Source organism: Oncorhynchus masou, chromosome 3, assembly GCF_036934945.1.
Source record: "Oncorhynchus masou masou isolate Uvic2021 chromosome 3, UVic_Omas_1.1, whole genome shotgun sequence".
Taxonomy (NCBI): domain Eukaryota; kingdom Metazoa; phylum Chordata; class Actinopteri; order Salmoniformes; family Salmonidae; genus Oncorhynchus; species Oncorhynchus masou.
The window spans coordinates 21,414,557-21,440,575 of NC_088214.1; the positions used below are offsets into that span (position 1 = coordinate 21,414,557).

Here is a 26,019-nt window from a genome sequence, read left to right on the forward strand (position 1 = left end):
TGCCAGTGGGGTGTAATTGATGTGTTTATTGATATGTATAGTGTAATTGTTGTTTATTGGTGTGTTCATGCAGAGCTCATGTGCGAAAGAGACCGCGGTCTCAGCTTGACTCCCTGCTTAAATTAAGGTTAAAAAACAACCTAAAAAAATAAATGCTGGCTGTGTCGAGTGAAGTGGACTTGAGACAGCTGAGGCAGCAGAGGTATGTATTGTGTTCAATAGCTTGCTGTTTGTTTGTTGTTGTTTTTTTTTGGGGGGGGGGGGATTGAGAGAGCGTGCAGTTTTATTCACGTAACACTTTAGTCTTTTAGACCTTTGATATTGAATCCCTGTTGAATATTGTGTTTGCTGTGTTGCACTGAAAATCAGTTTACTGTGCTTCCACATAGAATTTGCTGTGTTTTGTTTCAGGCCTTTGTAAAACTGTAAATTACCTTTGGTGACATCAAATTATGCCTGCCCAGTAAACTGGCGTACTTTACTATATTTGTAATACAATCTATATATTTTGTGATAGTCCTGTCTTGCATGCTTCCATACCTGTATCCAGTTAAGGTATTATTGACCCTGCCCTATCTTAGAACCTGTCTCACAGATCTAAGAATGGTAGGCATATAATGTATACTCCTTATTTTGTTTAACTTCTAGAGCATTCAATTGTGCTTTAAGTGGAAATGGCATTGATTGCCAGTAGGAAGTGACATGTATTGTGTTGGTATCTCATCAATTAATGATCAACAAACAGCTCATTTTTATGTTGTACTTGTAATGAATGCATGTGCAATTGCTGCTTAACACAAATGTGATGCCCCATTGTCCTTTCATTCATTGGCTAACTTGCTTCATGACTCGTTTCTACAACAAGCCTTACTTACCCTAGTATAATTACATTTGTTATTCCTCTAGTCAGCCAAACAGTTTCACTGGGAAACTTCATGCAACTTAACATCCTAAAATGCTGTTATAGTGTCTCAAAATGTCTAGACTTTAGCCTAAACTTGGTGAAAACGTTCCTCTGAATTAATACAACGCATAATATGTCCCACTAACTTAGATGGCAGACGAGCAATGCCTGTGCCATGCAAAGGGCCTCGAGAAGCCGTGAGGGGTTATTATTTGTCATATTATAAAGTACAGTGAACAAACCTCTACTACTGCTCTTGAATGCAGCCCTTTGCTTGTTGCTTAGCAACCATGTGACACGGGAAGTTTACGCAGCTATTCAACACGGAATAGAATCACACGGGACATTACAACTCCTTTCTTGTAACTTTCTGGTCATAAAATAAACTTAGTTGAAAATTTCATCGGATATATTGTTTCCAGATAACGTATCGGTGGTAGTTACAGCGCCTGAATCAAGATGTTACCATTTTAAAAGAATGAAGGCCTATCCATTCTGGGAACAAGTAAGTTGATAGCCAACTCGCTCACGCTTCGACTTTCTTCCACGCCATAACATAAGACATGACACACAGCTTTGCCATTAGTTTGCACAGTGGCAAGATGTAAAGGTAGCAAATAAGTGATTTAATTTCACCAACATTGATCTAACTAACAATAATTTGTTTTTTTGCATAGTATTGTGGAGATTGCATATTGCGACAATGCCTGAAGTTGAACCACTCAGATTTCCATCAAGGGAAGACGGGCCAAGTTTACAAGGTTTGAATGAAATTTTGCACAAATAATAAACCACTCACACACCTAAACACTTGAAAGGCAATTGAAACAGAACAGAGATACAGGTGGTAGCATTGTTATACAATGGGGATACTGTCTGTCATCGCACATTGTCTTGCTTCTAAAGAGACACTTGAGACAGATTGCCACAACAGCAGGTAATGTTCTCTCACATTACAGTCCATGACAAAAGGTGAAAGTCGCCCACTTGCTTAATCATATTTCATATGAGCGCTCCAGCTGCAGCATCATCTTACATAGAGTAGGCTATGTTGTGCCTTGAAAGCACTGGCCTAAAGTGTATGTTAGACTGAGTAGGATATCTGTTTCAATATTGTGCATTTAGGCCAGGAGCCATACTGCAGCCAGATGGCACCCTTCCACCACTAAGCCTATATTGTCCTCGAGTCTGCCACAGGAGGCTCAAATTAAGCTTCCCTGGCCCTTGGCCTATTCCCTGATGCTTACAATACAGTGATTGGTTATATGGACATTTATGGGTGATAGTGGAAATTATATAAGATCATTGTCTTATTGTCATAACACTGTGTACAGTAAGTCTCTTTCACACAAAGTGGAATATGTGTCCAATATACTATATTTTTGTGTCGGATTTTAAGGGATACAAATGTCATATTAATGATTCCTTATGTTATACTGTCATACTGTTGTTTGTATGTATCATATTTATGGAAAGCAGTTATGTGTTTTTGGCTTTTCATCAAGCCAACCCCAAATTATCATGAATCGGGGCATAGGTCTAACTCTTCAATTTGATTTACGGCTGGTCATTTCTGATATCTTTTAAGATCAGGTAGATCTTCAAGCAGTGTGCCCCAGCAGACGTCGCAGTTGTGCCCTGGTTAACACACCCTCGCCGTGCGTCAACAAAGCTGTTTGCCATATTCAGGAGCTGAAGAGGAAAGTGGAGAACTGGTGTCAACAGGTAAGATTCAAAGTGTGATCATGCAAAAAAGCTTTTTGAGTTAATTATTATGAGTTAAAAATATGAAGAAAAAAAATAAATGTCTGTCATTTGTCTGCCTGTCTCCTCTACCAGGCAGGAAATGTTCAGCATCAGATGTCTCATGAAAAACAGCAAAAAAGCAAAACTTTTAGGTAAGATGTATCTTTTTGGACCTATGTTATGTCCTATGTGTCACCTCCAACTCCAACCCATTCAAAGTCCGATTTTCCCTAACCCCAAAATCTAATCTTAACCCTAACTCCTAACCCTAACATTTAACCCCTAACCCTAATTCTAACCCCAGCACTAATTCTAACCTAAACACGCTAGAAATAGCCTTTTTCCTTGTGGGGACCAAAAAAATGTCCCCTGTTGGTCAAATTTTTGTTCGTTTACTACTCTTGTGGGGTATTGTTTAACACGTCCACAACAACCTATAAACAAACCCACACAAGCACACACATGCACATTGACTCACACACAAATATACACACACACCCACACAAACACAGTCAACGTTGGTGTTCTATTATATGCTATTGTCAACTGCGTGACCAAGACACAATATTTGTAAATACAGTCATACTGGACATAGCACATTCATGATCTATACTGATCTATTACTTGTTATTTTTAACTTGACTCTTATTATTGATATTTATTATTGGTTATTGTACTGTAATGTTGAGGGAGTTAGCACACAAGCATTTTGCTGCACCTTTCAAACCTTCTTTAAACTGTGTACCTGATGAATACAGTTTGATTCAATTGTTTTATTTGTCTTCATTTAAAGCTTTACATTTACAGCAATGAATGTTCCTATTTCTTCAGGTCTGTGAAGAAATGTGTTCCATGTTTTCCAGATTGAATTCCAGTGAATCTGTGTCTTCAATGATACCTACAGAGTTATACATCGAAGGCATTGGACTAAGTGCAAGAGGTGAAAGAGGTGAATATTTTTTATTTTTTTTATTTTTTTTCTCAAATGAGAGGGATACAGTGGCATCTATCTATAATGGCATCTATAACATGCACACTATTTTGAATCAACCATATACAGTACAGCCCCTATTGTTTGCAGATGCTTTCTGTACTATGAGTCCACTTGTAGTTTATTTTATTTTAGCTTAGGTCATCTGACAATTACCAATATTTTTCATTAGATAAGGCTACTGGTATACTATACGAGTATCTCTCTTCCTTAATACAGAGGGTGACCTGTTGTCTCCGCTGCGTAAGGAAACCACGGACGTCCTGGTAGAAGTAGTGTATCTGATTGAACGTCTGGAAGCTGATCGCCAGGATGCAGAGGAGGCTCTACAGTCGGAGAAGAAGAGAAGGAGAACTTTAGGGAGGAAAATGTATAGTATTTCACTGTGGAAGCAGCAGGAGTTCCCTGTAGCTGTCCAGAAAGGTCAGTCAGTGGCAAAAGACAAAGATCCCTTAAAGGTCATTCATGTTGTTATCACTCTTTTATTAGGAGTATTGTTTTGCAACACTTGTTGTTGAAGACAAAATAAACTGTAATCTAGTAGGTTTGGTAAGTTCTTTATATATTGCTTATAGTGCAACTTTACTTGAAACCTGGATATGTGCTGTTTCTCTCCAGAGCACGAGGCCTGTACCAGAGACATCAGTGAATTGAAATGGCATCTGAAAATGAGAAGAGATAAACTTCACCAAGTGACAGATAGATTGATCAAGACAGAAGTTCTGAATCGGCGGTTAAATGAGGACATTGATTTCATCAAGAAAAATGGGCCTCTGGTGAAGGAAAAACTGCAGCTGGAGAGCGATTTCATGATCCAAATTAATACGGCTCAACATAAGGTACTGTTCACAATTAATTTTGTTCAAGTTTTTTTCTACACTGTTATTATCACATATATATTGCATATATTTATATATATTTTTATTTTAGGCCCTTGAGACATTTTCAAAGACCTTCAGTGAACTGAAGAGTTTTCAAGAAGAGATGAGAAAGGAAGAACTGAAAGCAGATGAGGATAGAGGGTTGATGTTCAATGAACTTAAGGGCATCAGGAATCTGCTAAATGACAGACTGTGAGTACAGTATACAGCATATTAAATAGTATTACAGTGTCACGCCTGCTCCCACTCCCCCTCTCTGGCACTCAAGGGCGCCAGGCTGCCCATCATTATGCACACCTATCACCATCATTACGCACATCAGCGCTTCATTGGACTCACCTGGACTCCTTACTTTGTTGATTGCTTCCTCTATATCTACAGGCGAAGTCAGAAGTTTACATACACCTTAGCCAAATACATTTAAACTCAGTTTTTCACAATTCCTGACATTTAATCCTAGTAAAAATTCCCTGTCTTAGGTCAGTTATGATCCCTACTTTATTTTAAGAATGTGAAATGTCAGAATAATAGTAGAGAGAATGATTTATTTCAGCATTTATTTTTTCCCTCAGACCCAAAAGTTTACAGACACTCAATTAGTATTTGGTAGCATTGCCTTTAAATTGTTTAACTTGGGTCAGATGTTTTGGGAAGCCTTCCACAAGTTTCCCACAATAAGTTGGGTGAATTTTGGCCCATTCCTCCTGACAGAGCTGGTGTAACTGAGTCAGGTTTATAGGCCTCCTTGCTCGCACATGCTTTCTCAGTTCTGTCCACAGATTTTCTACAGGATTGAGGTCAGGGCTTTGTGATAACCACTCCAATACCTTGACTTTGTTGTCCTTAAGCCATTTTGCCACAACTTTGGAAGTATCCTTGGGGTCATTGTCCATTTGGAAGATCCATTTGCGACCAAGCTTTAACTTCCTGACTGATGTCTTGAGATGTTGCTTCAATATATCCACATAATTTTCCTACCTCATGATGCCATCTATTTTGTGAAGTGCACCAGTCCCTCCTGCAGCAAAACAACCCCACAACATGATGCTGCCAACCCCGTGCTTCACGGTTGGGATGCTGTTCTTCACCCTATAAGCCTCCCCCTTTTTCCTCCAAACATAACAATGGTTATTATGGCCAAACATTTCTATTGTTGTTTCATCAGACCAGAGGACATTTCTCTAAAAAGTACAATCTTTGTCCCCATGTGCAGTTGCAAACCATAGTGTGGCTTTTTTATGGCGGTTTTGGAGCAGTGACTTCTTCCTTGCTGAGCGGCCTTTCAGGTTATGACGATATATGACTCATTTTACTGTAGATATAGATACTTCTGTACCTGTTTCCTCCATCATCTTCACAAGGTCCTTTGCTGTTGTTCTGGGATTGATTTTCGCACCAAAGTACGTTCATCTCTAGGAGACAGAATGCGTCTCCTTCCTTAGTGGTATGACGGCTGTGTGGTCCCATGATGTTTATACTTGCGTACTATTATTTGTACAGATGAACGTGGTACCTTCAGGCATTTGGAAATTGCTCCCAAGGATGAACCAGACTTGTGGAGGTCTACAATTTGTTTTTCTGAGGTCTTGGCTGATTTCTTTTGAATTTCCCATAATGTCAAGCAAAGAGGCACTGAGTTTGAAGGTAGGCCTTGAAATACATCCACAGGTAACCTCCAATTGACTCAAATTATGTCAATTAGCCTATCAGAAGCTTCTAAAGCCATGACACCATTTTCTGGAATTTTCCAAGTTGTTTATAGGCCCTTTTACTTCCGGTGAAACTGGAGGGCGCGCACTTCAAATAAATAATCCTAAAAATTATGGAAATGAAACATTTAGGTACATATAAGTGTCTTATATCGGTTGAAAGCTTAATTTCTTGTTAATCTAACTGCACTGTCCGATTTACAGTAGCTATTACAGCGAAAACATGCCATGCGATTGTTTGTGGACGGCGCCCCATTTCAAAATATTTTTCCACCCGCACAGGTTTCATAAATTCACAAATAGCGATTAAATATTCACTTACTTTTTGAAAATCTTCCTCTGATTTGTCACCCAAAGGGTCCTAGCTATAACATGTAGTGTCGTTTTGTTAGATGAAATCCTTCTTTATATAAAAAAAAGCAGTTTAGTTGGCGCCATCGATTTGAGTAGTCCACTCGTTCAACATCCGAAAATCTACCCCTAAACTTTGTTTCAACATGTCAAAATACGTTTCTATTTACTCCTCATGTACCCTAAAATGTAATCAAACTATAATATTTATACGGAAAGAAGTATGTTCAATAGGAAACCAATTTTACCAGGTCTTCATGGTGCGCCCAAACACACATTTCCAAGACTATGTTCTTGTCCTAAAACTAATCTTCTTATTCCTTTTTGAAGTTACAAGCCTGAAACCTTGAACATAGACTGCTGACACCCTGTGCAAGCCATAGGAATTGCATCCAGGGGGTTAATTGTCAGTATGACCTTATTATTGTTATTGTAAGAGGATGGTCTCTCAAAAACATTATTATTAGTTTTTCTTTGGATTTTCTCCTACCATATCTATTGTGTTATTCTCCTACATTATTTTAACATTTCTACAAACTTCAAAGTGTTTTCTTTCCAATGGTACCAATTATATGCATATCCTTGCTTCAGGGCCTGAGCAACAGGCGGTTTACTTTGGGCACGTCATTCAGGCAGAAATTGAGAAAAAAGGGGCCTAGCCCTAATTAAAGGCACAGTCAACTTAGTGTATGTAAACTTCTGACCCACTGGAATTGTGATAAGTGAAATAATCTGTCTGTAAACAATTGTTTGAAAAATTACTTGTGTCATGCACAAAGTAGATGTCCTGACCGACTTGCCAAAGCTATAGTTTGTTAACAATTAATTTGTGGAGTGGTTAAAAAAACAAGTTTTAATGACTCCAGCATAATTGTATGTAAACTTCTAACTTTAACTGTATCTGTTCCTCAGTTTGATTCCTGTGTCAGCATTAACGTCGTTATGTTTCACCTATCCAGACGCTGTCCGTGTTTTGTTTCATGTTTGTTATTTATTAAATGTTCACTCCCTGTACCTTCTTCTCATCTCCCAGCGTCTGTCCTCACATACAGTATCTGATAGTTACCCAAAGTTTTTTTTAGGTTAAAAGGAACCAGAAGGAACCAAGGAATAATTGTCCAAGTAATCTGCCCTGTTAAATCTCAAATATCTCTGTAATCACGCGGTAACTTAACCTGACAGTGTTGTTATAAAGTACTTACAACTGTTGCGCCATGCTTGCAGTTTGCGCAATTAGCCCTAAATGCAAAGTTTATGAATAATTTCACTTCAAAAGATGATTGTATTATTTTGTCCAGAACTGAGTTCCAGCAGCTGATAGATTATTGGGATGGCTACTGCATTACATTGAAGGAGACAGAGGAGAGGGTAGCTTTGAAGGAGGAGGAGTTGGGAGACATGTCACAACATATCCCTGTGCTAGAGGTGCAGGAGACTGCAGTCAATGATCTGGTGAGTACTGTACTGTGCTAACTGTGTACTGTATGTTACATCAGCACATGTGAGCCAGTCATTAACTTAAATGATTTTCATCACTGTGAACAACTGTATTTATCATACTTAAGGAATATGCTGAAACATGCACCAATGTTCCTTACACATTGAGAATACAATGTATAGTTATTTTTTGGTCACAGGTTGTGGAGTTGAACATATTTATTGAGGTTGAAGGTAGAAAAATTGCACAATTAAAGGAAGAGATTTCAGAGCTGCAGAAAGAAGTCCATGCAACTGTAAGTGATGATAGTTATTGTTGACGTTGAATATTTCTCACAATACTTTATTTATTGCATACGACTTATTGCATATTTATTGCTTCCTAACGCTGCATCCGGGGCATATTCCAGAGACTTGCAGGTGAAGCGGCGGTCTCTCACTCCGAGGAGGTGTTCTGTAAGAAGCATCAGGACATCTTGGCTCTCCATGAGGAAAACAAAGAGTATGAACTAGAGACTGAGGACTACAGTAACACGATCTATGAGAGGTACTGTATGTAATTTGTGTGTGTGTGCATACTTACGTATGTGTGTGTGTGTATGCATACTTACATAGCTGTGTGTGTGTGCATACTTACGTGTGTGTCCATCCATCAGTGAGCAGGCGGTGAAGCAGCTTCAGAAGGAGAGGAAGCGCATGCTACAGAAGATCAGTGTGAATGAGGAACAGAGAGAAGAGGCCAAGGAGGAGTTGTCCCAGGTGGCAGCAATGCACGCTAACACCAAGGTCAACCTGGAGGAGCTGGAGCAGCAGACCTTCATGGAGGAGCAGAGGATGAGGGTCCGTGTGGAAAGAGACATGCACTTAACTCGACATCCATACACTTTTACCTGTAGTATGATCAAGGCTACAGATGTAAGATCTTAATTTGCAATGCAGGACATTTAAAACTTGTGGTGTATTTGAGGTTTAAAAAGGTTTGTAATTTCCACTTTGAGATTTCAGACTTGATTTTCCCTTATGAAAAATGTATCAACCACTACAAAAATGTCCATGAATTATAATCCACAGAATCATTTACATTTCTTGTCGCTGCAGGATTAATTTCCTGCTGTAGCAAACTGGCTCAAATGAAGATCTTACATCTGTAGAGATCCATGCACTCTTACCTGTAGTACCATGCTCATAACACATAGAGATCCATTTTATCAGAATTTATGAGGGTAAGTTAGAGAGACACTGATTTATAAATGAATCCTACATGAGGTTGCATATCCTCATTGACACAAGTGTTTGATGTTTAGATTCAAATTCCGTTAGATATTGTCAATCACATAATCTGCATTAGTTGTCGGTGAGAGAAGCACATGCTTTTAGAGATTCATCCATGCTTGGAGTCTCTATCAAGGTGGGTTTGTGAAAAGAGCCCTTGCAGATAGACATTCAGATATGCACTAGTAGATTCATGTACCATGATGAAGTGGGCTTCTTTACTAGTGTTACTGATGCAACACATATACATATCTCCTCAGAAAGTGATTGAGAATCTGAAGAAAGACATTATGAGCGAGATGAAAGCCATGGCCATTCTGAAGGTAAATCTCTTCTGTCTGTCTTCTGTAGAGTTTTGACTTTCACGGTTGGTTCTGCCAAGCATCTTTTTACAATCAGCTGTGTTCTGAAACCAGTAATCTCGTAAAACTGATCTATGATTCCTTGTGTACAACAGTTTTGTTACATTTTTAAACTGTATTTTAGGATACATTAACAACATTTAAAGCAGAATTACACCAGGAGCAAAACAACACAGAAAACGCCAGATGGGAACTTCATAAGGAATTTGAAGAGGTGTCATCAGCTACAAAACAACTGGAAATTGAAATGGAAAAACTGAGAAAGATTTACAATGATAAATCTGAGGTAATCTAACATTTTATGTTCAGTTTACTGTATTTCAAACATTTTAGTGAGATATGTTGAGTGTTTTAAATTCAATTGATTATTAATTTCTCTGTTTCAGAAAATTGAACGTTTAAGGGAGAAACTCTGTGATATTCTAACAGAACACAAAAACACTACAAATTGTCTGGAAAAGGAAAGGAACCTGAAACGTGACCATCTAAATACAGTCAAGGTAAGATAAAGCAAGGATTTACACACAGTCACCATATTTAAAAGAAAATGTGAGAAATGTAATTGATATTAGCACAACACATTTCATGATATAATGTATTGCACCTAATATACACACATGATTTACAAGTGATAGTGTAATGTATTTGAACTCACAAGGTGGGTGGTGGGACTTAATAAAAATTATTGATGTTGAAATCATGCTGCCAAGTTTCATTGTGGCGCATGGTTCATTCATTTCAATCTTGTTTATTGTTGACAGGAATTACACCAAGATGTTACCAAGAGGTTTGACCACGCCTTGAGCAGAATCACAGTCCTCACTGCTAAGTCCAAAGAGTACAGAACAGGGTCTGACAGGATGGAGGAAACAGCAGCCACAATGCCAGGTGTCATTGAAGAACTACAGTAAGAATCTCTCCTCTCCTCACAACCACCCTCTGTTCTGCTAATATAATATAATAGGCCTTCTACCCTATCTAGAGTATTTAGAATGTATTATCATTGTATGCCTGCTGCACCAGAGACCCTGGAAAACTTGAATGTATTAGTTTGATTCATGCTGTTCTCAGAGCGTGAAGCGTCACCATTAACTTTGGAGCCTTGGCTTTTCCATCATTGATATTAGCACAGGAATCAGCTTGGTATTATTCCAAATCAATTGATTGCCGTTCACCTGTATTTATCAGGTCCGTCTTTGATGCCGTAGAGTTCAAAAACCAAACAGCTACGTTGATCATGAACACCTTAGAACGTGATATCAACAACTGTCGACAACGGATTGAGCAAGCAGTACAAACTCACACTACTCTATTCACAACCAGACAGCAACACATGGAGGAAACCAAGGTAAAACACTGGGTCATTTGGTTAATACAAGGTGGTTTGGTTTATGTTGTACTCATTGTATTGGATGGTAGTGTTACTGGTATTCCTCATACAGATAATCTTACTGGAATTGAGACCATGTACAGTAACATTTAGGTAGGCTAAAAGCAGGTAGGCTAAAAATATTTGTTAGTTTTCAAACATGCCCATTGGCAATTGTCTTCAAAGTGGTATATTGGTAACAAACACAAGAGAAAGTCTGAAAGGGTCCTCAGCTTATTGTGTAGTTATTTGTGGATTAGTGTCACTAGAATTACTCGCTACAATCCGTTGTGAGAAGACCACAACAGCATCCTAAGCAATTAGAATTACAAGCCAAGGTCAATCGTGTTGTGTTTTTTAAAGAAGTGACAACTAACTGTTGGAAAGTATTTTTCCAAACTGATAACCAACTGAACACAGACTTCAATTCATGTATCCCACGTTGGTTCAATGGAATTTCATTGAAAAGACTTGAAAACAATGTTGATTCACCCAGTTTGTGCCCAGTGGGAAGGCCTCTCCTGTATTGGTGAACCTATCTTGGTTGGACATTTGCTCTATTCAGTTACCTGTATGTTTAATCATCATATTAATTTAAACACAAGCCTATTCTTCCCAACCTCACACCATTGACAAAACACATTTTTACCAATGTAATGTTTCTTGTATTCACCTCAAAATGAGTGTACAAAATGTCTGTGGTGTACATTTTATATTTAAGCCTTGTTTTAAAGTGGCAATCAGCAGTTGAAAGAATAACCAAGGGAGTCCCCGCTCCTGTTTCGGTAAAAAGGTGAGGAATGGGACTGGAGAAATGTTACCACTCTCAAATTCATAGACAGAGCTATGGATGCATGGAGTGATCATCAATGAGATCAACATTATAGTTTTACCCATGCTTAGAGGCTATAGAGTTTGTTTACATTTACTTTGTTTACAAACATTGCAGTTAAACAAGCTTATCGGGTTCTGAAGGGGTAAGACAGTTGAATTAAGCTCATGAATCATTTATCAGTTATATTCTTCAAGAAACTTATAGGTATATATCATTAATTTATGAGTCCAAAAATGGATGAAGCAACTGCAGATTGCCCCTTTAATGGGAGAGCCCAATTTATTGTAAGGTTTTCATCTGCAGCATGCAGGATTATCAGCCCAGCCACCGCCTCGTGGCTGATGGGAGTCTCACATGGCTTATCTAATGTGAAATCGCCATGTGGTATAGAGTTTCATTAAACGGTGATCAAGAATGCATTAGTTCAAAACAAGAAAAGGCAATGGAGCTAGGCCGCCATGCATCCGCGAGTGCAGCAACTTTAAGGAAGTTGTTGGCGTGAGACAATTTAAGAATTAGGAAGTCTTCCTCATAGACACAAGTCCCATTAGCCTGATAAAAAGCAATCATGCAAAAATAGCTTTAGCCTTTTTCACTTGAAAAAATGTAATGGAAACAACAATAGGCCTATCGCCCCTCTCACCAAATAAAAAGATCAAGAGTTACAGCGACTGTTAAGTTAGAAGGAAATTGGTTAATTTGATCATTATGTTCATTAGGTCCTATATAACTACTGCTGTACACAGTTTCTATTCATATACTGTCCATACTTTCTATACGCGTTCTGAAATGTATTAACTTCTTTCTTTTTACTTCTTGGATTATGTGCGTAATCGTTTTGTATTGCTAGGTATTATTACTGCACTGTTGGAGCTAGAAACACAGGCTCCAAATCGCACCTGCAATAACATCTGCAAATATGTATACGCGACCAATACACTTCGATTTGATTTGAATATACAGCACACACATAATGTCCACATTAGCATAACGTAATAAGTACACTAAGCATTTGGAAACTGCCGTGCGAACTCAGAGAACGAATAAACACAGTAATGACTGGACACATTGAGATATCAAATTACACAGGAGAAAGATGCTGACCTCATATTATCATTGGAAGGCCCCAGAGGTCACCATGGATGTTGACTGTTGGGATGTTAACTGTCAGGTAGAGCACATTAGTATTGCTAACAGCTCAGAGGAGGCTTGGGTTTGTGTGTGGGGAGACACTAAGGGGACTTTTTGACCTGCATCCCATTGACAGCCCAACTAGCCAAAATCTAACTAACCCTTACCTTAACACTAACCTTAACAAAACCCTTAACCCTAATCTTAACCTAATTTTCACCAAAACACTGTGTATCCACAAACAGTTCCATTCAACTCATGAAGTCGCCCCATACACTGAGTCAATTGAAATTAAATTAATCAAAATCAGCTGAAGTCCAGTTATTCAGCAGGTACAGTGCCTTCAAAAAGTGTTCATTTTCCCCACATTTTGTGTGACAGCCTGAATTTGAAATAGATTTAATTTAGATTTTGTGTCACTGGCCTACACACAATACCGCATAATGTCAATGTGGAATTATGGTTTTAAAATTGTTACAAATTAATTAAAAATGAAAAGCTGAAATGTCTTGAGTCAATAAGTATTCAACACCTTTCTTATGGCAAGCCTAAATAAGTTCAGGAGTAAAAATGTGCTTAACAAGTCACATAATAAGTTGCATGGACTCACTCTGTTTACGATAATAGTGTTTAACATTATCTCATCTCTGTACCCCACACATACAATTACCTGTAAGTGTAATGAAAGACGCTGGGATACTAGAAGCAAGTACAGGGAGTGAACATTTAATAAATAACGGACATGAAACAGAACATGGACAGCGTCTGGACAGGGGAAACAAAACAACATTAATGCTGACGGGATCAAACTGAGGAACAGACAAATATAGAGGGGGCAATCGACAAAGTGAAGGAGTCCAGGTGAGTCCAATGAACCGCTGATGTGCGTAATGATGGTGACAGGTGTGCATAATGATGGGCAGCCTGGCGCCTTCGAGCGCCAGAGAGGGGGAGCGGGAGCAGACGTGACAGTGAGGTCCCTCGAGCAGTGAATTTCGAACACAGATTCAACCATAAAGACCAGGAAGGTTTTCCAATGCCTCACAAAGAAAGGCACCTATTGGTAGATGTGTAAAAAAATTAAAAAGCAGACATTGAATATTGCTTTGAGGATGATAAAGTTATTAATTACACTTTAGATGGTGTATCAATACACCCAGTCACTACAAAGATACAGGCGTCCTTCCTAACTTAGTTACCGGAGAGGAAGGAAACCTCTTAGGGATTTCACCAGGAGGCCAATGGTGACTATAAAACAGTTACAGAGTTTAAGGGCTGTGATAGGAGAAAACTGAGAACAGATCAACATTGTATTTACTCCACAGTACTAACCTAATTAACAGAGTGAAAAGAAAGAAGCCTGTGCAGAATACAAATATTCCAGAACATGCACTCTGTTTACAACAAGACACTAAAGTAATACTGCAAAAATGTGGCAAAGCAATTCACTTTTTGTCCTAACTACAAAGTGTTGTGTTTGGAGCAAATTCAATACAACACATTACTGAGTACCACTCTCCATGTTTTCAAGTATAGTGGTGGCAGCATCATGTCATCGGTATGCTTGTAATCAAGGACTAGGGAGTTTTTCAGGATAAAAACAAATACAGAATGGAGCTAAGCAAAGGCAAAATCCAAGAGGAAACTCTGGTTTGTCTGCATTCCAACAGACACAGCAGGACATTAACTTACACCACAAGGCCAAATCTACACTGGAGTTGCTTGCCAAGAAGACAGTAAATAAAAAAATATATACAGTATATATGGGGGATTGGAAATTATGCAGACAATTACATTGATAGAATCCACAATCTATCTGTAATTTTGTAATGTTATAGCTGAGTTACAGTTTTGACATAAATCTGCTTTGACATCTATTGTCACAACCTGGTCTGTTTCACCTGACCTTGTGCTTGTCTCCACCCCCCTACAGGTGTTGCCCATCTTCCACATTATCCCCTGTGTATTTTCTACCTGACACAACCTGGTCTGTTTCACCTGTCCTTGTGCTTGTCTCCACCCCCTCCAGGTGTCACCCATCTTCCCCATTATCCCCTGTGTATTTATACCTGTGTTTTCTGTCTGTCTGTGCCAGTTCGTCTTGTTTGCCGAGTCAACCAGCGTTTTTCTACTAGCTCCTGTTTTTTTTACCAGTCTCTGTTTTTCTCATCCTCCTGGTTCTGACCTTTGCCTGTCCTGACTCTGAGTCTGCCTGCCCCTGACCTCGAGCCTGCCAGCCGGCCTGTACCGTATTGGACTCTGACCTGGTTCTGACCTTTGCCTGTCCTGGCTCTGAGTCTGCCTGCCCCTGACCTCGAGCCTGCCAGCCGGCCTGTACCGTATTGGACTCTGACCTGGTTCTGACCTTTGCCTGTCCTGACTCTGAGTCTGCCTGCCCCTGACCTCGAGCCTGCCAGCCGGCCTGTACCGTATTGGACTCTGACCTGGTTCTGACCTTTGCCTGTCCTGGCTCTGAGTCTGCCTGCCCCTGACCTCGAGCCTGCCAGCCGGCCTGTACCGTATTGGACTCTGACCTGGTTCTGACCTTTGCCTGTCCTGACTCTGAGTCTGCCTGCCCCTGACCTCGAGCCTACCAGCCGGCCTGTACCGTATTGGACTCTGACCTGGTTCTGACCTTTGCCTGTCCTGACTCTGAGTCTGCCTGCCCCTGACCTCGAGCCTGCCAGCCGGCCTGTACCGTATTGGACTCTGACCTGGTTATGAACTCTTGCCTGTCCCCGACCTCCCTTTTGCCTACCCCTTGGACTATAATAAATATCAGAACTCAAACCATCTGCCTCTTGTGTCTGCATCTGGGTCTTGCCTTGTGTCGTTATATTATGCCAAGACTCTAGCAATGATCAACAACCAATTTGACAGAACTTTAAGAATTTTGAAAATAATAATGAGCAAATATTGTACAATCCCTGTGTGCAAAGCTCTTAGAGGCTTATCCAGAAAGACTCACAGCTATAATCAGTGCCAAAAGTATTTCTAAATATATGGACACCGGTGTGAATACTATAAATTAGATATTTCTGTATTTATTTTTCAATAAATTAGCAAAAATTCTAAAAACACGTTTTCACTTTGTCATTATGGGGTATTGTGTGCAGATGGATGAGAATGTTTTTATTTATTTAATCCATTTTGAATTCAGGCTGCAACACGACAAAATGTGGAATAAGTGAATGGGTATGAATACTTTCGGAAGGCACTGTAAATGTCTGTCAAGATCTCAAACCCAAACGTTTCCAAAGCGTTTCCACCATCAACATAGTGTCTTCCTTCATTAATGTAATCAAGCAGCTAGCTGGCGTTCTGTGTAGTTGTCACCGTGGATAAAGTAAACAACGCAACCAAACTACAGACTTCTTATGGGCAATGAAGTGTAATTCGTTCCATTTACACTTCAGATAACAGCAGCCATCAGATGAGCTTAGTCAGAAGTGCTGCATGCCTTGCCTGCTGTAATTAAAACTGGAATCAATAGAAAGCATTTGTCATGTTTACAGCCCCCCCTCCCCTCTTTCTGCTGGGTTAAACTCATCACCTTAGTGCTGCTGCTGTTGTGTTTTACTGCAGAGACACACTTCATTATGTTCCTTCGTTCTGCAGGTACAGCACAGTACAGTCGAGACCACCAGGATACAGCAGCACAATGATCAAATACTCTGGGAATGAATGGGGTTGAGACTTGAGAAGAGGGCAGGCAGAGAGAGAGACCGTTACTCAGTCATTGTTATTTATTTGATTTCCAGAATAGTGTCCAGTCAGTGTTTGTCTGTACTTGTCCCTGTGTGCCCTAGATTGTAAGACTCACACTTCCAGTAGTATGCACACACATCCAGTAGTATGCACACACATCCAGTAGTATGCACACTCATATAGTCTCACACACATGTACTTGTTCCCCCTACTAAATAACCTATGACCAAATGTTATTGTAAATTCATTTTAAGCCTGTCATAATTCTGAGTATACAGTATGCCCTAAATACATACTGTATATCTATGGATTGACACCCAGGCCTATTGGTTCATGAGAATGTTTATCTCTCCTTTCTATAGCCTTGCCTGGGACAGTGATCCCTGTCTTTGATCGCTCATACAGTAGCTGACATTCAACATGTACTGTATACAGTGCAGTATAACTGCTGCTTCAGCATGTATTGTTCCTTGGTAGGACTGTAGCAGCTCTCCTCCACTAGGGGTTTATGGAACCAACCACCATGATGGACCTCCTCAGTCATACTGTGCTGCAACCTGCCATGTCTCCTCAATATTTTCTGACTGTGGACCACACTCATAAGTCCTGTCAAGTGCTTAAAATTGTTAGGACACCTTGTTATCAATATATGTGAAACCTTGTAACTGAACGTGTGTTTGTATGTGTATGTGTTGTAGTCCGACCTAAAGGTAGCCCTAAGAGAGAACGTTGAGTTGGCCCACGAGTACAGAGCCCTTCAGAATGTCCTGATGATCGTCAAGCAGGGGGCTGTTGGGGTGTTTGACGAGAGGAATCGAGCAGAGGCATCTTTTTATGATCACAAACAGGTAGGCTCTCTACTGAACGTGTCTACTTCCTAATGTTATAAAATTATAGAGCTTTACATATTGAATCATAATCACTATCATTGAATCATACATTTAAATCATGATATGATATTATGTTAAATTATATTATATCCAGTTTGCCGTTTGATTGGAATGTTTCTTAGCATGGTCAGTAATTTTCAGATTGTTTTAGTTGGGTAACCAATGAGATGACTGCAGTAATCTGATCTTGATGAGATAACCTTAGTGTAGGAGGATGATGGATGTGAAATAGTAGTATTTCTGCCCAGGGGGAGATTAGAGAGAGGATAGGTGGATGTAATTCATGCAAACGCATAAAGACTAAGCTCACTATACAGGTGTTCCAAGGTGACATGTTTCATTATGTTTGCTTCTGTTCACTAGGTTGTTCAATGGGCTAGGTGTCCAATGGGATAGGTTGGCCAATGGGCTAGGTTGGCCAATGGGCTAGGTTGGCCAATGGGCTAGGTTGGCCAATGGACTAGGTTGGCCAATGGACTAGGTTGGCCAATGGACTAGGTTGGCCAATGGGCTAGGTTGGCCAATGAGCTAGGTGTCCAATGGGCTAGGTTGGCCAATGGGCTAGGTTGGCCAATGGGAGGGAGACACATAGCAGGCACATTGTCAATAATAGAAAAAGAGAGAATACACTCTCAGTGCTAATACTCCCAAAGGTCTTAAATGAAAACTACAGAACAACGTATACTCCTAAAGGTCTTAAATGAAAACTACAGTACAACGTATACTCCTAAAGGTGTTGAATGAAAACTACAGAACAACGTATACTCCTAAAGGTGTTGAATGAAAACTACAGAACAACGTATACTCCTAAAGGTCTTAAATGAAAACTACAGTACAACGTATACTCCTAAAGGTGTTGAATGAAAACTACAGTACAACGTATACTCCTAAAGGTGTTGAATGAAAACTACAGAACAACGTATACTCCTAAAGGTGTTGAATGAAAACTACAGAACAACGTATACTCCTAAAGGTGTTGAATGAAAACTACAGAACAACGTATACTCCTAAAGGTGTTGAATGAAAACTACAGTACAACGTATACTCCTAAAGGTGTTGAATGAAAACTACAGTACAACGTATATTCCTAAAGGTGTTGAATGAAAACTACAGAACGTATACTCCTAAAGGTGTTGAATGAAAACTACAGAACAACGTATACTCCTAAAGGTGTTGAATGAAAACTACAGAACAACGTATACTCCTAAAGGTGTTGAATGAAAACTACAGAACAACGTATACTCCTAAAGGTGTTGAATGAAAACTACAGAACAACGTATACTCCTAAAGGTGTTGAATGAAAACTACAGAACAACGTATACTCCTAAAGGTGTTGAATGAAAACTACAGAACAACGTATACTCCTAAAGGTGTTGAATAGTTGTGAGAGAAGCTACAGAAAACAACATTTCAACCGTTTCGGTTTTTATGGTCCGGGACGCAATTTAACTTTGATCTTAAAAGGAATTGCAGAAGAAGACCATATTCTATAGCCCAAACAGGAAATAAAACATGCACTGCTTCAGGCAATAAGCAATAGACATGATTTGTTTCTCCAAAATGACTAATACCTTTACTTGAGCAATTCCTCATCTGACTGAATGAATGTTATCAAGTAAAAATGCAGAAATAAAATCCTGTGGGCAGGATTCTCCACGCTCGTGATCAAAGCCTGATTTTCCTTTACTCTGTATTTAGCCTTCCTTAACCATTTCTGTTTGTTTCAGCTCTAGACATAGACATTTAGTACAGAACCACCTACCAACATCTCTCATTTTCTCATTCTAAATAGAAACAGATTTCATGTAATGTAATTCCTTTTAGTTTTTTGATTTCTGATTTGCATATCCCTCTGACAATCTAATTTCTATCAGTTGTTATTCTCAATACCCAATGTTACAGGGTTTTATTCATAGTGGCTAACTAACCTGCTTCTGTCCCAGAGAAGAAAGACAAGCTTCAAAGGACAAAGCACACTGGTGGGATCACGTCATAGCACACATGTTTTGACAGCCCATAGCAATACTGTGTACTGGAATGACTTGGTTCACTCCAAACATGGAAGAAGCTCTCAGTTGTTTGAAGAGCCTGTAAAATGTTTGATATTCAGCAGAGGGAGCCAATGGAAGCTCCTGCTAAGGCGCTCTACTGGCCTGACTCATCAAGCCAAGGTTTATAGGCTTTGGCCTGTTATAATACAAACGTAGTTAGCACCATAGTAATAAGACATTGTACACAAAGATACATTCTGAATGTATTGCATTTGTTATTAGTTGACATTATATAGTAAGTTACAATGTTACAATTGGTACATTTTTTATCACCTGCACATAGCTGAATGCTTCAATGCTCCAACCCAACACTTTCCTCAAATTTTAGGCAATATCAAAATACCTTTTTTTGTATAATGGTTACCTACCATACCTACCCCCATCTACTAGGATAGCACTAACCTAAAAGTGGTTTTCAATTGCTTTGTGTTATTTCTCCTCCAGTAGCATCAGTTACCTTATGGTTCATTTACGTGGCCTCATCACTGCATGTAAGCATTGTTTTGTTTATGTGGATGGAGCTCTCAGCACAGGTTTTTAACAGGGCATGCTATGAAGAGAATTCCTGTTATTGTCTGTCCTTCAGCAGTAGATGGCTGAGCTAATTCGCTTTAGTTTCTCTATGCACTGGGGAACACATTGCCAAGCAATGATAAGCTTTGCATGAAGAAAGCAGAGATGGAGGGAGAAAAAGCAATGGCATCTATCAGAATTGAAAGAAACCCCTTTGCTTGAAACTGTGTTCAAATAATAAAGCAAGCGAGCATCATGTCTTTCCAATAGACTAGGAATAATTTCTAGTTTCGGTGGGGGGTTCATGACTCTGTGTGTATGTGTAAAATATGTCTTGAGGGGATTGATATAAAGTTAAACTGGGTGAAGTAGAAATATTTTACTCATCAGCTTTGCAGTCACAGAGTTTGCCTCAGCTAGAACAAAACTGCTGAAGCATTTAGAGAAAATTAACCCCCCATCCTGGCAGCCAGATGTGACTGGATTCTGATGACTGCACACGAGTGGGCAGAGAAACCAAGAGACTATGAAATTCCTGTCAGGCCTGTGTACTGCAGAATGGGCTATTGACTGCTTTCTCTATTCCCCTCCATCATTCTTCTTGAACACTGCCATTAATTTCCTCTCCTGCCTTACCAATTCCTTTTCTCTCTTCTCTCTTCCCTTCCTTCTTTCTCCCTGTCTGCCCCCTCCTAGATTTCTTTGTTGCAGAAGAGGATGCACAAAGCTGTGGTGAAATACTTCAGACAACGCAGCCTCTATAGCCAGGCTGAACTGGCCCGCTTCCAGACCCTCTCTAACGAAAACAACCAGAACATAAAAACTGTCCAGGTATGTATGTTTCACAGGATGAATCCACACACATACAACATTACAACCATTCCAGTTCAATGGGGTTTTATTCAATTCTCCAATCCGCCTGCCTAGTCCTGCAGTATATCACAATCATTTTTTCAAGTGTTGGGAAGATTCATGGGATGAGTAGATTTTATTAATTTAATGGGAGTATAATAATTGATGACAGCATAATGCCTTCATGTAATGCTGAGCATGTGTGGCATCCCAAAGTTAAAACATGTTGAGCTGAGCGTCATGCCTCCATTGTCAGGGAACTAACCAGTCCACTAACCCACAGTAAAACATTCACCAGTCACCACAGCCGTCTGTAGCGTCATCACACTACAGTTATTAAACACGCCACCATCACCCTTCCTCCATATATCCAGTCGTCACAACGCCGGCACAGTGACGTGATTGACGATGTTTCGGTGCGAGTGCCTATGACATGCTGCGACCCGGCATCTGAAGCTAGCCCTTTCTCCTCTCCAGAGAACTATACATTCACTCTGTTAGGGTGCATATTTATTCACTACATTACGTTTGGCTGTGTGGCTGCCTTATGTTTATTGTGTTGTTACTACTGGATAACTATCTATGGTACAACTACAAACCCTCCTGTGTTCCTAGGTTGAATAACCCCGAGCTACCTTTCTCATGTTTTGCTGAAAAAGTAGTAGGCACGTAATTCTAAATCTGCAGGGGTGCATGGAGAAGTGGAGATCTTCAATTACTGGATAATGGGTGGCTAATATGTGGTGTGATGTGAGAGGAGGTCAAAGCGGACAGAAGGAGAGTGATGAATCTTTATCAAATGTCCTGTCCTGTAGCACCCTCACCAAACATCATAGTGTAGCAGGCAGGTGCCATTCAACCATGGAACCATTCACATTCTCTCACCCATTATATTTTTTATACAGAGGTGTTTACATTCAGCATTGTTTCCTTGCCCCTGCTTTCTATCCAGGTGTGACAGCCAGCCATGTCTATCGGCTTTTCCCAAGCTAGCACTACCATTACCTATGTCACAGTCCCACACACTTAGACAATACAAGTTTTGTCTAGGTCTTCATTGCAATTCAAATTATAATTCAACTGATTTGATTCGATCAGACTTCTTCCCAGATAGAATTGTTTTGACATAATTTCAGACCCTCTGTGTCTAGTCTTCTCTACACAGTGAGCAATAACACATTCAGTCATTATTTCCCTATCCATCCATTCCTTCCCCCTTTGTATTGCCGACATACTTTTTGATTGGTCTTATCCAGCCAGACATTACAGCCAGTCAGTCAGGGAGGGAGGGAGCAGTCATGTCTCCCAGGTCTAGCCCCGAAGAGAGGAGGGGAGGCCCTAGGCAGCTGAACACAGAGCAGAGGGTAGAGCAGAGCAGGGAGGAGTGGAGCATGGAGGAGGAGGAAAAGGAGGAGGAGGAGGGAGGAGCTATCAGGGAGCTGCAGAGTGTGAAGGACAAAAGAGCTGGTGTATTGAAGCGCAGCGCACCGTCACCCGTCACAGCCCAGCACAGGGTCCCTCAGAGCAGAGCAGCTACTCACATTAAACCCCCAACCCGGCTCCTGCAGACTAGAGCAGGCTTTACTACGCACTACGCACAGCTTCCTTACTAAGCTTCCTTACTCAGGGTCCTTAGAATAGTGCACACCCTTTAGAAAGACCCCTTAGAGTAGTGCACACTTTAAGCACAACGACCCTCAGAGTAGTACACACTTAAAAATCAAAGACCCTCTAAGTAGTGCACACTTACAAATAAAGCAGTGCATACTTTTAACAGAAAGCCCCTCCGAGTAACGTTCATTTTTAAACCAAAGCCCCTCAGTGATGCACTGCATATTTTACATACTGATGGTGATAGCCTCATAGCAGTTCCCACTTTGCACCAACAGAACAAAACATTATGAAACAAATGTACCAAAATGGAGTCTTCATGGACTGAATCCTGCTGGGTACTATACTAATCCATCCACCTATTTGGCAGAAGATCAGAAAAGTCAGGTCTGCACTTCCACCACCAAGGCGTCAGGTCTGCACTTCCACCACACTAGCATTATGAAGCCAAATGTAACTTATTTTCTTGCTTTGCAGTAGCTTCAGAGGAGGAGGCAATGGGCGGTGTGGGATGGTGGGTGTGTGTGATGGTGGGGGCGCTGTCATCCTGTAACACCGCTGCCAGAACTGGCAGTTGAGTTTTTGTGTTCTGCCAGTTTACACCAGGGATGGCATAATTGACAATGGCTAACAGCGGCGAGGCTCACAGTGCAGAGTGCTTGTTGAATGGCCAGTAATGATAGTAGCAGACGCCCACTCGCCCCAGTCTCCAGGGACAGTAATCCAAGATCCTGTTTCTGATATAATTGTTAGTCAGAGAGTTTCTGCATGGCTAGGCCGGTTCAGATTCCCAAGTTGGTTGACAGTGCAAGGCAGTTTAATAGAAAAACTGGATGCTGAGATTTTTAAAACACAGGCGCACTGAACCTGGACCATGGTTCAACCAGGAGCCTCTCTCTCTTGTACTTGTTCTCGCTCTCTCCTTCCACAAAATAAAGAACAAGACCCTGGGCGTAACTTACTCTCACTATCTCTAGACAGTACGTCGAGCAAGCAGCAAGTAGTGAAACAGACAGAGAACGGAGAAAGCATCACATCAACACTAGAGTTGTCTTTACTGTATGTCTGTCGTCAAAGCTGCTGCTCTCCCTCTCTAATCTCCCCGACTCAACGTCATCTGACTACTGTCGTCACTCTGTTTTCTTAATTAGAATGTATTCATTGATTCTATTTGCTCTCTTATTCAAACAGGAGGAGTTGTCAGAAGCAATCCGGCGCATTTCTGCCTTTCTGCACTCTCTGGCAGATGACTCAACAACCAGTGAGGATGCTCCGACGATGGAGACAGCAGCAGGGAACAAACAAGCGGGTCTGGATGCCATTGGGTTGAACAAGAAGAAGATGCCTACAGTTCAGATAACAGTGTAATTGGACATTCACCTGGTGCCAGACAACTTACTTACCCCAGCACGCTTCACTCAACTCACTACCCCCCCCCCCCTCTCTCTCTCTCTCACCAGCAGCAGATCCATAACAATGAAACAGGTGACTTTCATGCTGCTGCCAGGACTGATCTAATTTTAGCAGGGTGAATGATTGCAATTGGCTTTGCCTCATCAGATAATTAATCTATGTCACCATTAATTGGAAAAGAGAATAATTACAGGCAGTGTTGACAGAAATTCTAAGCTTCTCCAGATTTGGAGATCTAATCAGGACTACTAAAACCCACCGTGACCTTAACTACCACTTAGTACACTACCTCGACCACCCGGACCAATGTCCGAGCAAAACACTTCCTCTCAGGAGACAAGCACACTTGTTGTTGTTGTTTCATTTTTTTTTTATCCCTCTCTCATTTTCTCTCTCCCTCTTCTAGAAAGCTGTCTCCCTCAATCACTTTTCAATATTCAATCTTAATTTTGTGGAAGTTTAGCATTTTCAATGAGCTGGAGATGAATGATTAATGAATAAATTTAAATGCTTCATTTTGTCCATGGATCATTAGTTAAGTCCTTTGTGGGAAGGACCTGAGAAAGGAGTGAACATCATTGAGACATTAGCCTGGAGCATTCCAGGGGTAAATAGTGTGCACATTACAAAAGGATGTTTTGTAGCGGGGTGCAGTAGCCAACTGGCTTTCTAACGGAAGAACCCCCAGGTAACGCTGCTTTCAATTTGCCACATCTCACCTGAATCACACGTAGTATTTATTTGGAAGAGGAAACAAATGTTTATTATTTCATCAAGCATTCATCAAACATTAAGCATTGCTTCATAGGCCCAATAATGTTGTGGCACATTAATATTTATTAAACACACTTCAAAAGTTTTTCTTTTCCTCTTTCATAAATATTAGTGATACAAGTATTATTACCACAGCATTGTTTATATTTTGATTATTGTGATGGGACAATTTCAGACTATGGCTGAAATGGACTATTGAGCTATGGAGATGGCCATTGGGTTCATGTAAGATCTGTTCTCGCCAAGATGTTCTTGAACTCACCTCAAGTAGTGACAGTGATTTCCTATCAGGTCACTCAGCCAGGTGATAGATATTGTTGGTCCGGGTCTGCAGTCTTCTGGTTGATAGAGACGTCTGTATGTTGATGACACCGAGGCCTATTCCCTCCCTTCCAGGGCAGAGGGGGGCAGTATGAAACAACAAGCTGAGAGAGGGAGACAGTATCTTGGTTTCCATCCAATTGGCGAAAGATTTTCATGCAAATTTTCAAAAATCTGCATAAAGAAAATATGTTCAAAGTTCAATCAGTTTCCTTCATATTTTCAACTCTGTTGCGTTAAAATAGAACATTTGCCTGCTCTGGTCTAAGCACTTGCTCTCTAGTCAACAACTCGCAGAAACAGGTGGTCTAGGCCTACATGACGAGATTATTATGGATAAGAGCCAGAATATTTTTATTTGTCAAACGGCATCATCATGTCACCAGAATCAGACCATCGATATTTATTGAAAATGAGCATCAAGATTACTGTGCACTTTCACCACCCTGTGAAGTTCATCATAAATTATTGAATCTGTAGCCTAATAAACTGCTTGGTTTCCCGAGTCTTAGTGTTTGAACCACACAACATATTGCATGACTCCCAAGTTTACTTCGATATGATGATTATTATATCAATATTTGTGCGGGCTATTTACCGATGGACTATGTACAGCTGCAGCGTTCGGTTAGCTGCTCAGATAGCAGCTGTTTAAAGTTGGTGAGGAAGATAAAAAGTCTTCAACTTCAGCGATTTTTGCAATTCGTTCCAGTCACAGGCAGCAGGGAACTGGAAGGAAAGGCAGCCAAATGAGGTGTTGGCTTTAGGGATGATCAGTGAGATACACCTGCTGGAGCGTGTGCTACGGGTGGATGTTGCCATCGTGACCAGTGAACTGAGATAAGGCGGAGCTTTACCTAGCATGGACTTGTAGATGACCTTCAGCCAGTGGGTCTGG

The 26,019-nt window shown here is 40.4% G+C and overlaps 1 protein-coding gene across 3 annotated transcripts; it reads left to right on the forward strand.

The window, feature by feature from the left end:
* Positions 1-1,209: 1,209 nt before the first annotated feature.
* LOC135512701 (coiled-coil domain-containing protein 178-like) lies at positions 1,210-24,541 on the forward strand. 3 transcript variants are annotated; one of them, XM_064935000.1, is made up of 20 exons: positions 1,210-1,409; positions 1,582-1,665; positions 2,493-2,629; positions 2,744-2,802; positions 3,514-3,599; positions 3,861-4,064; positions 4,260-4,480; positions 4,572-4,714; positions 7,881-8,034; positions 8,220-8,315; positions 8,430-8,566; positions 8,676-8,859; positions 9,552-9,614; positions 9,778-9,939; positions 10,040-10,153; positions 10,415-10,560; positions 10,842-11,001; positions 17,395-17,544; positions 20,847-20,981; positions 23,805-24,541. In XM_064935000.1, exons 2-20 carry the CDS (start codon positions 1,608-1,610, stop codon positions 23,979-23,981), a joined length of 2,586 nt encoding a protein of 861 aa, XP_064791072.1. In that variant the 5' UTR covers positions 1,210-1,409; positions 1,582-1,607; the 3' UTR covers positions 23,982-24,541. The 3 variants fall into 3 exon arrangements, 2 of the variants coding, with proteins under 2 accessions (XP_064791072.1, XP_064791085.1); XR_010451449.1 differs by lacking the exons at positions 17,395-17,544; positions 20,847-20,981; positions 23,805-24,541 and adding exons at positions 13,666-13,849; positions 14,922-16,038; XM_064935013.1 differs by lacking the exons at positions 17,395-17,544; positions 20,847-20,981; positions 23,805-24,541 and adding an exon at positions 13,666-14,777.
* Positions 24,542-26,019: the final 1,478 nt, after the last annotated feature.

Excerpts from the sequence above, each read along its gene's own strand:
- LOC135512701 (XM_064935000.1), top strand. The coding sequence starts at position 1,608 with ATGCCTGAAGTTGAACCACTCAGATTTCCATCAAGGGAAGACGGGCCA. Across the intron at positions 10,154-10,414 it reads ACCATCTAAATACAGTCAAG|GAATTACACCAAGATGTTAC; the intron begins GTAAGATAAAGC and ends TATTGTTGACAG. Across the intron at positions 17,545-20,846 it reads CTTTTTATGATCACAAACAG|ATTTCTTTGTTGCAGAAGAG; the intron begins GTAGGCTCTCTA and ends GCCCCCTCCTAG.